At 38.7% G+C, this 13,184-nt stretch overlaps 1 protein-coding gene across 4 annotated transcripts in view; it reads right to left on the reverse strand.

Moving 5' to 3' along the window:
• Window positions 1-5,382: 5,382 nt before the first annotated feature.
• The window catches only part of Fem-1 (protein fem-1 homolog B), a 28,871-nt gene continuing 21,069 nt past the window's right edge, over window positions 5,383-13,184 (reverse strand). For 2 of the 4 annotated variants that reach the window (XM_069505439.1, XM_034979488.2), the window contains 6 exons: window positions 12,446-12,472; window positions 10,697-10,780; window positions 10,287-10,420; window positions 8,967-9,085; window positions 8,023-8,142; window positions 5,383-6,884 (listed from right to left, as the gene is read on the reverse strand). In XM_069505439.1, the coding sequence (XP_069361540.1) occupies window positions 6,730-6,884; window positions 8,023-8,142; window positions 8,967-9,085; window positions 10,287-10,420; window positions 10,697-10,780; window positions 12,446-12,472 (639 nt within the window). In that variant the 3' untranslated portion in view covers window positions 5,383-6,729. The remainder of the gene's footprint in view (window positions 6,885-8,022; window positions 8,143-8,966; window positions 9,086-10,286; window positions 10,421-10,696; window positions 10,781-12,445; window positions 12,473-13,184) is intronic. The other 2 variants (XM_069505440.1, XM_069505438.1) reach the window with 1 other exon arrangement.

The following is a 13,184-nucleotide window of genomic DNA, read 5'->3' on the forward strand; positions in this document are numbered from 1 at the left end:
CAGCGCGTGCCGATCCGAGGTCTTCTCACGGATGACAGAGAATTCAGATGACAGATCAGTGCGTAATCGCCGTAACGGCCTAGAAATTCAATGTGTGGATCAATTCCAAGGCTTATTTATCTATGGGTTCGAAACTCGCGTACTTATTCAAATTGTAGTACCTAAGTATAGGTAGGCATCTACTTTTTGAACGGTGAAGGAAAACATCATGAGGAAGCCGGAATGCCTGACAGTTCTCCATAATGATCTCAAAGGTGTGTGAAGTCATACTTGGTCAGCGTGGTAGAACTGGTAGACTATAGCCTAAACCCTTCTCATTCTGAGAGGAGTCCTGTGGCGTGGGTGTCCGCTAGTGAGCCGGCGATGGGTTGATCTTGATGATCTGTCAGAAAACTGTCGCGTTCACAGTTCACTCTGCGAGCGTTAAGCGTGCGTGAAGTCACACAATGCGTTGCGTTCTTCTTCTTATACTTTGGGGCTATGCAGGTTCTTGAATCTTTGTATCACTGCGACGGTCTCCGATCTATTGTTTGCCTCCACTTCACACTTTCTTGTCTTATCCTGTGGCCGCCAGATACAGCAGCACTTTTTTGACTGTAATTGAAGTAACATCCTCAGGGTATACGATGGCCATGATGCATGATAGAGAAACCCTAGGTGGAGATGCGTTGCGGTGCCTGAGCGGTGCCACTGTGTCTTCGTACATTTATAAATCGCGTACCATGCCCAACGGACTTGGGACCAGAGAGACGAGGCGGGGAGGGGTGGTGGCTTGCAACGCCATACTTTTTACCAAAGCGGCGAGGCAGTCCCCGTCCTGGCAACATTCTAAGTCTGCGGAACATTCGTGAGGTTGTGTGTGATGCAAGTTTTCCTTCACCGTTAAAGCATCATCATCATCACCCAATAGACGTCCACAGCTGGACATAGGTCTCTTGTAGGGACGCCTGGATCCAGCGGCTCCCTGCGACTCGTCTGATGTCGTCCGTCCACCTAGTGGGGGGGTCTTCCAACGCTGCGTCTACCGTTTAAGCAAGTGATGTATTTAAATTACTTAAAACGCACATAACTCTGAAAGTTAGAGTTGAAGTGAAGTATAGAGCGTGTCTGGGATTGAACTCCTGACCTCCCGAATAGAGGCCAACGTCTTAACTCGAATTAAACCACTAGGCTATCACGGTTCTTCTGACAGATAATGGACAAATAACACGCGGCGGTTAGGGTGCAGAAAAATAAAAACCATCATACAATTGAACGCTTTATTTCAATTTGTTTGGACAAAAAAATAAACGCTATATTTATTTATTTATTGGCGATAAAGAATCTTATTTACATCTCACAGTAATATCCGATCGAACATTTTATTCATTCTTACATCACATCTCTCTCTACCCGATGTTTATTCATTAATCGTTTAGATAATATTTTATATACATATTTACTATAATATAGTAGCATCTTGTTTGGGTTTAAAAGATAAGATTGGCGTAATATGCAGCACTGACTGACTGACTGCTAAGATAGTCAATAAGAAAATTTAGTTGAGCGGGAATCAAACACGTATTCTCTTCATGATGTGGTCCAAGATCCAAGTATCGCCAGACGTTCCTTATTTTATGAGAAACTAAATGGGTGTGATATAAGTCCCGCAAATTGCTATTGCGCTAGAACCATGTCTCATTATCATCGAAATGACGTTATTTTGATCTCATTTGACAAGTTAAGTTAAAATATAACATCAGCTCGAAACTTCAGTCTAGTGCTGACGTCACTAAAATGGCGCTCACGCGCATTAGCAATTTGCGGGACTTATAGAGTAGTGTGTGTACTTTTAACGTACGCATATTCACTAGCTTGTCCACAGGGCCAATTTTGAAGATATCAATTTCTAATGCCCGTAAAGAACATTACTGACTTTTCTTAAGTTTTTTGTTTTTTATTAAAGAATATTAGCCAAGTTAATTGCTGACTAATATTCCCCTTTCCCCTCCCCTCCAATTAAGCGTAAAGCTTGTGCTAGGAGTAGGTAAGACAATAGTGCACCGGGTGGGATTTGAACCGGCGACCTTTTGGTTTTAAGTCCGCTCCTTTAACCGTTGAGCTATCGAGGCTCAGTGATGTTTTTATGTATATTTCTTGAACACCATAATAGAAAATTACAACTCAACTGTAAGTAAGATTACATATATTATTTTTCGCGAGTTTTAAAGCGTCTGGCGCAAATGACCACCGACGGAAAGTGTTTGGCAGTATTTAATATGAATTACTAACGATCTTCTGTAAAACATACATAAAAATCTACACTCAGACTTTAAGAAAAGTAAGTAATGTTTTTAAATAGACAACTTTAGCAGCTGATACCTCTACATTAGCCCAGGGAACAAGTTAGTAGACATTTAGTTTCTCAGAAAATAAGTAATGTCTGGCGGTACTGAGATCTTGCTCTACAGTTTCTACAGCTACAACAGAAGTCAATAGTTATTAGACCGTCGCGTCGTCGCTCGGTCATTATCTCCTTATAAATGACTTTTGTTCGGTAATATTAAGAATTTAGATGCATATTTATAAGATGGAAAGTGGATTGCGTAACAGATAACAGTAGCTCACTTAGTATTTATTAGAACGCCGGAACAGACAGACGATAATTTCTTATACACGGTATAATTTAACCACGATTTAGCAATCATACAGTTCGGAATATGTATATCGCGATAATTTTAATTGACCATTAATTAATGACATCGCTGGCAGGCAATTGCGGTAATGCAATTGTGAACAAGGCCTTCTAAATAATCATTCATTTATAGGCCATAGAGAATAGAGATGCCTACATCAGTACCCTTATTATAAATGCGAAAGTGTGTTTGTTTGTTGGTTTGTTGCTTTGTCCTTCAATCACGTCGTAACGGAGCAACGGATTGACGTGATTTTTTGCATGGTTATAGTCAAAGACCTGGAGAGTGACATAGGCTACTTTTTATTTCGTAAAGAGTTCCCGCGGGATTGTTAAAAACCTAAATCCACGCGGACCAAGTCGCGGGCGTCAGCTAATCAAATCATAAAGACATGATGAAACGGAAAGAACGAAAAAGGACTGATAAAAAGATATAAACTCGTAAGAGCTTTATAAACTACGTATCTTTAGAATAAAGTATAAATAATTTTGACGAGTATTCCTAAAGGCTGAGTTCTATAAAGCGTACTTTGAATTTGCTCAAACTTAGACAGATTTATGTGTCTGATAGAATCCTGTCTTGTCTTAAGTCGCAGTAAAGTCTGAGCAAACTGAAAGTATGCTCTATAGGTAGATGTCCGTTTTAAACTCAACGGAAACGACCAAATATTGCAAGAAACTGTTATTAAACCGTGACTGAGCACTACATTAGAAGTATGCGCAAATTGCCATAACCCGGAGACTTGTAAGATGCAGCGCGGCACCTACAATGTATCTCTCCGCGAAAATCAATGCAACTAAGTTTCTGAACTGTATGATTGCTAAGCTATGATTTCAACAAATTATCTACGACAGTTGTTGATTTTATTTCGTAAAAATTAATTTGTGCTATTCATGAAGACATCTTTTTGCCTTCTTCCATTTAACATTTTTAGAACTTAATGTTTTTAAAATTTTAATATCGATCTTATATAAACTATTACACTATATAATTATCTACATAATTATCACATTTTACCGTCTCTACAATATAATATAGCAACTCTAATATAATAATTACATATTCATTAATATTTGTTTTGAGCTTTCGACATTTTTATATAATAATATTAACCATACTAATATTATAAATGCGAAAGTGTGTCGGTCTTTCTGTCTGTCCGCTAGCTTTTCACGACCCAACAGTTTGACCGATTTTGATAAAATTTGGTACAGAGTTAGCTTATATCTCGGGGATGAACATAGGCTACTTTTAATCCTGCAAAATCAAAGAGTTCCTACGGGAATCTTGAAGGCCCATCTGTTTAATCAATTTATATGAAAAATTTGGGATAAAGGCAGCTTGCGTCCCGGAAATCGACTTAGGCTACTTTTTATCCCGGAAAATTAAAAGAGTTCCCACGGGATTTTTAAGAACCAAAATCTACGCGGACGAAGTCGCGGGCATTATCTAGAAATTTATACTTGTTATAAACTTTTAATAGCGTACGTTGCACGTTGTGTCTAATCCCTAATCGGCCACTTTTTAAACTTATGAGACATACAGTAGCTAAAGTTCTATTCAATTTCTTTATTTCTGGTATTTTATACAAAATAAATACATTCCTTATTTTATATTTATCTTACCCTTCTAAAACTGCGATTCCAAATGCTATTTAATTTTTAATATCATGGTACCTAATTTGTAACTTTTTCATTATTAGCTACATAAAGGCAGATCCACACCCGCGCTCGCGGACAATCGACGATGACGTTTGTCGTCCATAGGTGCTGGAATGGCAACCTTGCACCGGAAAGCGCGGCGTCGAAAGACCATATGAACAGACGACGTCAAACGAGTCGCAACCCGCAGGGAGCCGCTGGATTTAGGTGGCGCAAGACCGTGGCGTGTGAAGTCCCTACAAGAGACCTATGTCCAGCAGTTCACGTCTATATGATAGGCATTCGCGAGATGCACGCGTGCGCACAGAGACAGTGAAAGTCCATAGGCGTGCGATGCGCGTAATTTGCATGGTCCATGCGCGTGCAGCTGTTGTGGATCTACCTTAAGGCTCCGCCACACAGTTGACGGGACCGGACGTTGCCGCGACAACACGATTTGAGTTATAGTTGTCGTGTACTGAAAATTGAAATATAGAACAGACGTGCTTTATGTCCGTTATCTGCGACCAATGATGTGTGGTTTCTTACTTTGCTATTAGCTCGTCTCCCTTAACAGAGTTTAGAAATATCACTCGCGATAGTAGAAAAAAAATGCTAAAAGAAAGGGTTTAGAAAAATTAGAAAAAGTCGGGACGGAGCGGGACAAAACGGGACGGTCGTATGACCCGTTCCGTCGTCAATGTGGCCAGGCCTTAACAGTAATAAGCAGCTAAACTGTTTTAGAACAGCAATAAATTTTAATATGTATTGTCAAACTATTTAGTTCAAGATATTTTTGTAAACAAGAACATTGTACCTTAACATCTATGTGCTACCTTAGTAACTTAAAAAATATACATAATTTTAATTTTATAGGCCTATATAGAATTTGTTAACATTTTTCTGCTCAATATACTTTACTACTTTTATTTAAGTAGGTAAGTAGTGTTTTATTGAAATAAGCGCAATCATTGAGTTTCGATCAATATTAGATCATTTTAGCGATCGAGATCATTGTCACGTAGACCTATTGTATTGTCAAGGCTAACAGTACATCGGCCTTTAGAATCACATGTCGATTTGTAGAGCGTCGTCTCTGTCACTCGTACCTATATGACGTTTTGTCGGTCTCAACGACTGGGACACCGCTCTACAAATCTCCTTTAAAAGGTCGGTGTACATTACTTTCGGCCGCGTACTGTACATAGCCTTGACAATACAATAGGTCTACGTGACAATGATCTCGATCGCTAAGATAATCTAATATTGAGCGAGTTACTCTGCGGACAACAGCTGCGCGATTGCGGGAGAATGACAGCTACAATGTCACGATCGCAATCATCTCTGATTGGTCAACGTTCGCTGACTATTGGCTGCAATGCATTGTTGCAACAAGAATCGCACAAATTCAGCCAATCACAACAATTGCGATTGTAATAATGATTGATGCAGGTTTTAGACAATCGCCCTACTGATTGTGTCAGAGCTAAAATTACCAATAAGTATAAATTTGTGCCATTTCTTGTGGTCCAAAAACCACAATTGCATTGTAAAAATTAAGCAAATAATAAAAAAAAATACAAAACACTAAAAAAATATTTTTATGGCGCAACTTGGCTCTTATACATAAATTTTCTTAACTATGGCAACTTTAGGACTATACGTTCATAGGAAAAAATAAAATATCAAGCTTTTAGATTGATTTCAAAAATATATGATAATATTATGATGCCAGAAAAAAACAGTGGTAACGTAGTTTTTTATATATGAACTCAAATTATAAGTTGACTTTCTAATAAATAAAATGAAGGTGCAAACACATGACTGTGATGTGATGTGCCGTGACTTGCAAGTTGCAACACAACACAATCCTATTAAAGACAGTGTGTTTAGACCCTAACACCACAGCAAAACGCATTCATAGTAAGATCTTTCGACAGATTTCGACTTTCAAAAAATAGATATGAAATAATAGGGAATGGGCATTTTTAAATTTTGCTTTAAATCAAATTTTATGAGTAACAAAATTAAGTCAAGCTTAATAAAAACGAGGCCCATACTTAATAATAACACGTAATTTACAAATATTTTTTGGTATTCAATTGAAACGGGATAAGTGTGCGTCCTGAGTGACGGCGCGACACAGACAGAGTGAAGCCACACGATGCGTTACGACGTCATGCGGTGCCGCACCGCACGCGCAATGAACTTGGGGCCAGAGAGACGAGGCGGGGAGGGGTAGTGCGTTGCAACGCCATACTCTCTGCCGGAGCGGGAACGCAGAGCCCGTGTGTCACCCAATACTCAAAGCCACAGCGGTGCGGCGCCGCAACGCACTAAAACGCATCGTGTAGCCTCAGACTTACGGATATAGGAAAATATATATTTTGCATATATGTCATGTTTAGCTTAGCTTAGCTAGGGCTGACACCGTGCATTGTAAGGAAACCATGCAGCACTTTTGGCACTTGAGATGGCTTGTAGGTGCCGCCGTGGAAGGCCAGGGCTGCCGCCGCGAGGCAAGACAGTCGCGGACTTATTGCCGCTCGGACTAGGCTTTCTGCCGGCCCTGGAACAAGTCATAAATATTAATGTTACATTTAAAATTCGGTTAAACTACCTTCAACTGCAAAAAAAACAATTAAAGTTCTTTTGACTATAAAAGAGGTTGGTCAAAATTAATTTATACTGAAATTCCCGTCAGAACTCTGCGCTGGAATAAATCATCACTAAGTTTTTTTTTAATTCACTATAGGAAATCGCTTGACCACAATCACATCTGATAGAAAATAATGATGCGGCCTAAAATGGGACGCGTTTACCTAGAAGATGCCAATTCACTCTTCTTTTAAAGTTACCCGAATTAAAAAGGGTAGAAAAAAGATCGCGGAAGAGTATTCCAAACCTTAGCTATGCGTATGAGGAATGACGACGCAAAACATTTCTTACGTATAGATGGAATGTCAACGACATCAGAGGATGGAAACTCGCCCGACGCCTTACGGTTCGGTGGTAAAATGGTGAAGGGGGGACAATATTTATTTATTTATTTATTTTATTTATTTATTTTATATCTAATTAGAACGGCAGTGCCACTTACACTAACAAGATGATTAATAATAAATTTAAATACAAATAAAGGTACAAGAAAAAAGACATAAAATACAAAACGATAAAAGATCAAAGAATTTTGAATATGTACGCTGAGAACATTGAATGACATATTCATGTAATGCTCTCAGCGTACTTCAGTAACTCCCGAACCAGTATTATAGATCCATCATTAAATGGGTCCCATTGAGCATTATTGTCCAAAAGCGCGTTGAATGATGCTAATGAACGGGGTATAGGCAGTGGCGTGCACAGGGTTTGAAGCCAGGGTAGGCATTAGTTAGGTAGGAACCTATTTAATGGCAGGTCATAATGAAAACTATGCATTGAGCTATTACAACTGGGGTAAGCAGTGCATTTATGCCTCTATGACCTGCACGCCACTGGGTATAGGTGACATAGATCTAGCAACAGTGCGATGATGTGGGACCACGAAAAGTTTATTTTTTCGTGGACGAAGATTACTGTTGGATTCAGGGACACGTATGCGACACAGTTGGTCATGAAGTTCTGGAGCATTAACATCTCCTCGCAAAATTATGTGCTTAGCTACATAGTACCAGGACTGCAGAATATGGTAGAAGAGTGGAACTCACCACCGATAGCGGCAACTAGAGGAGTGATACCAGCGGAGTCCACGGCGTCCACGTGCGCGCCACGCGCCAGCAATTCGCACACAGACCCGCACATTGCTTCGCGACACTGATCTTGCTCATCTGAAACATTTCAACTAATTTAACTGCTCTTTTTTTTAATAAAAATTGTGAGCAAACGAGCAAGCGGTTCACGGGTTAAATGATTACCGCCGCCCAAGAACATTTTGCAGTACTAGAAGAACAGACAATGAGTTGCCTACTTTTCAAGAATTTTTTGATCCGCCCCTTGAATAACCCCATGATGAAAATTTGTAGAAACACCGCTGAAGAGTTTATTCCACAACTAGCTTATGCTCGCGACTTCGTCCGCGTGGACTACACAAATTTCAAACCCCTATTTTACCCCCTTAGGGGTTAAATTTTCCTAAATCCTTTCTTAGCGGATGCCTACGTATTAATAGCTACCTGCATGCAAAATTTCAGCCCGATCCGTCCAGTAGTTTTAGCTGTGCGTTGATAGATCAGTCAGTCAGTCAGTCAGTCACCTTTTCCTTTTATATATTTAGATTTGCACGAGGACAGCTTATGATGTTTGGTTCAGGTTGCGGAAGGAGCAGTTGACATACAAATCAAGGAATATGACGTCGCGTCGCTGTCACCCTTCTGCAACCCGCACCCTACCTCGCAAGTCATCTCAGTCAAGAGGTACACTAATAGCTTGGGTACACCTACACACAACATAAGACCCGCGTTAAAAAAAACTGTTTAGGTGTCAGACGGATAGACGTGTCAGTTCACTTCAGATAGTCGTTTGGGACGCGGCTTGCGAGATTTTTATCCACTGTCAGCCGCGTCTGATAATTTGTTTCCGCCTTTACAGTAGATACATGTCTCAGTGAACATGTATTTGCGTGTCAAAAAAGTGTTGTTTCATAGTTACCTACCAGGTATAAGTTGGTAGGATATGAGCGCGATGTGCAAAGCCGTCCTGCGCACGTCGTCCGCTGCGTCCACGTCCAGGCCGCACTCCAGAAGCAACCGCGTTGTTCGCATGCACGGAAACCTGGCAAAAAAAACAATCCATAATATAAGTCCCGCAATGTTTTTTATTTTTTTTTGTTAATTTTTTTATTTGACTAACCAACAACATTTACACATACACAAGTATTTACATACAAAAGGATTTATAACTAAAGGACACATAGCATAAACGTTAACAACTGGCTAGTACAAAAGATTTAGGTACAATGATGTTATGACTTTAAAAGGCAGTAAAGTAAAGCAAAATGTAATAAGGAATTAGCACGTTAAATCTATTAAATCTCATTACAAACTGATTAATTAGCTCCCTTTCGTATGGAGATAATGACGTTACGACGAAAGCAGGTTGTCGTAGAATTAAAAATATTTAGCTGTCGATCTTTCTGATGAAGCGTATTAAATTGCTAATACGTGTCGCCGCCATTTTAGTGACGGCAGCACTAGACTGAAGTTTCGAGCTGATGGTATATTTTTATTTCGGCTGACGTCGAAGTGACGTCATTTCGATGTTAATGTGACATGGTTCCATAGCAATAGCAATTTGCGGGACGTATACCTAATCCTATCTAATCCAAGGTTTTTTGAAGACGCATCTGTTTAACCAAATTTAATGAAATTGGTAGCTTGTTTAGACTTTTGGACAAAAATAAAAAAAAACGTTTCAAAATATTTTGAAAATTCCATCCCCTCACGGATTTTCAATAATTCCACTCGAGCGAAGCTAGTAATTAGTAAAAAAAAATGGCGCCGATTCTGTTGTTTTTCTATGAACTAAATTTAGATATCTGCATCTTTTTTTCTTCTTAATATTGCTAAAAAAGGACGGAACATGAATTTTACATTTAAAGACTAAATTTTAGTGCACGCTACAAATTTAAACAATAGGCTCGCAACTGGCATCTATCGAAGTTTGACAGCTCTAAATTCAATTTAAAACTGTCAAACTGTGTCTGTCCTTTTCATATTACATTAGAAGAGGATGCGAATACTCTAAAATTTAGTTCTGCTCAGAATCAGTACCATTGTACAGTACGCGGCCGAAAGTAATGTACATCGTCATTTAGAATGACATTTCAGCTTTGTAGAGCGTTGTCAGTCACTCATACCTATTTGACATTTCGTCGGTCTCAACGACAGAGACAGTGCTCTACAAATTTGCTATCTTCTAAAGGTCGATGTACATTACTTTTGGCCGCGTATTGTAGTGTAGATAGGAGGCTTACTGGCAAACGTCGCTGGTATGGAAGTCGTCAACGGGCGTCCGCCTATCCACTGCGAGGTGCAGCAACGTCTGTCCTGACCTTAACCGCACGTTGCGTAGCCTGAAGATTGCCCCTCGCACCGCGCTTGCAATCTCCTGGAGGGAAAAGGAGGAGTTAGTACAGTCGGAGTCACGTGAAAGACTTCTGGGAGAGTCTCATGGAGGAAAAAGTATAGTTGGTGTCACGTAAAAAGGTCTCTGGAGGAAAATGGCGGTGTTCAGCTCCCCGATTGTGTAAGAAAAACGTATTCATCGCTATCGTAATCGTCAACAAATTCTACCCTTTGATTGGTTGATTCGTTGTTTCACATTTTTTTCACAGCCAATCAAGGGGCAGAATTTTTTTGACAGTGGTGTAAAACTGAGACTTACCTCATCATTGTCGGAATTTTCTAAAAGTCTCGCCGCGACCGCCACCAAGTAAAGTGCCGTCCGAACATTGCTCTCATATTCCTCCTGTTAACAAAAAAAATAGGACCGATGTATGACCTGCTATTAGAATATAAAGTGTCCTGTTTGGTAAAACGGGCAAAGATCTGCAATACGGCGGGGTGATTGCGTAATATGTTGCCGTAGCGACAGCAATGCGACAACAGTAGCAATGCGACAGTTCATTTGCTGTCTCTCTTCTTCTTCGTCTTATTTTGCTTTGTGACTATTGCTGTCTCTCTCTAGCCGCTGTTACGTGTGACGTTTGACAGCGATGCTCGTGAGATTTACGCCTGTCGCGAGATACGTAATCACCCTGCGGGGCTAACTGAAAAAACCTTTTCATTTTTGAAGAGAAAACTCCTTTAGGCGCGTCAGGCGACTTTGGGATGGGTAAAAATTTCAAAGTCGCTTTACCGACATATTAATAGTACTCGGAGTGTCGACAGATTGACAGATGTAAAAACTAAACTAATAATAGTACTGATTCTGATCACAACTAAATTTTAGAGTATTCTATTACTACTAGTAATAAATTTTGAGTATAATATAGAGTATAAATTTTAGAGAATTCGCATCCTTTTCTTACTAATGTAATATGAAAAGGACAGATATAATTTGACTGTTTTAAATTTAATTTAGAGCTGTCAAACTGTTGTGACTTTAGCTGCCAGTCGCGAGCCCATTGTTTAAATTTGTAGCGTGCACTAAAATTTAGTCTAAATGTAAAATTCATGTTCCGTCCTTTTATATTAGCAATATTAAAGAGAAAAAGATGCAAATACTCTAAATTTAGTTTGGAGAAAGACAACAAAATCAGCGCCATCATTGGTTTTAATTTACATAATATGATGAAATTTAAATTTTTGATATTATTCTTTGATAATTTATAAATTTAAAAAAAAATGCTGTTATTTTATAGTTTTAACTTCTGTCGGCAGTCCCTACTGACTGCCAATTTTTGTTTGTTAGATCTTGGTTTGATCAATATAACCAGACGTTTAAAATATATTTTCCGTTATTTTTAGGGTTCCGGTGTCTGTCTGTCTGTCTGTCTGTCAAGAAACCTACAGGGTACTTCCCGTTGACCTAGAATCATGAAATTTGGCAAGTAGGTAGATCTTATAGCTGACATTTGGAGAAAAATCTGAAAACCGTGAATTTAGGGTACGATCACACAAAAAAAAATTGTGGTCATGAACTAATAATTAGTATTTTCAACTTTCGAAGTGAGTGACTATATCATATGAAAGGTTTCACCTGTACATTCTAAAACAGATTTTTATTTATTTTTATGCATCATAGTTTTTGAATTATCGTGCAAAATGTCGAAAAATACGACTGTAGTACGGAACCCTAATTGCGCGAGCCTGCCTCGCACTTGGCCGGTTTTTTTTTTAATTAAATTTTATTTCCTAAAGTGTACAACTATTAAACTAAACGAGTATTTTAAGAACTGAACGGCATGTATTATAAGAACATAAATTGAAGAATAATTTACATTTCAAAATAAATTCGAGTATTCAAAATATTCTGGTAAATTAATGAAAAGGTTTTTTATAAATTTTTTTTGCTTAAACATGGAAATCTGAACGAGTTTGAAGTCTTAAGGAGTCAAATCTTGCCCTCTCAACCAAACATGGACGAAAAAAATATTGTTCAACGTCATGCTGTTTATAAATCTATAATTACCTGATTTTGTCTTTCTGTGGCAAGGAACTGAAAATGAGAACAAAGGGAGGAACATTCCAATGATACAATCTTTTGTAAATCAAACAATAATTAATTTGTGACGACACATTTAAGACTTGTAGACACACAATGCGCGACGGTTCAACTCAAATCAACTCAAGGTTCGACACGGTTTCTATATTGTCATCGAAGGAACTGTGTGCTTATAGTATGAGATTTTACATCTCAGAATGCAAACAGAAAAACACAATAACGTGAGAATAAAATGAACCTAAAGATAGACGTTCTACAGAAAGATAGAAAGTAGCCTATGCCTGCCTCTGGGATGCAAGCTATCTTTGTACGTTTCAGCCGTGAAAAGGTAACAATTTTGTTTATAACCACGAGTAGACAATGATTTTCTTTTGGGTTAAAACCCCCTTTCAGAATGACCTTGTGTTATAAATCGTACACCCGTACGCGCGCGTTCAGTGTGACCTATGGGTTCCATCGCGTTTTGTGTCTTTCCAAGTCATTTTATTTATTAGTTAAATTGAGAAGTTTTAAAGTGGGGATTAAATTAGAATAATTTTCATTAAATAAAAACACTATTCATGAGCATACAAATAATACTTTAAAAGAAATATTTCAGCTACTGTCTAAGTCAACTTACATTTGCGGCGGCACAGCGATGCGATATTTTATGTAAAACAGTATAATATGGACTTTATTTTTCAAGGAATAAGATGCATATTAAAAT

The sequence above is a fragment of the Maniola hyperantus genome, chromosome 20 (assembly GCF_902806685.2).
Source record: "Maniola hyperantus chromosome 20, iAphHyp1.2, whole genome shotgun sequence".
Lineage (NCBI taxonomy): Eukaryota > Metazoa > Arthropoda > Insecta > Lepidoptera > Nymphalidae > Maniola > Maniola hyperantus.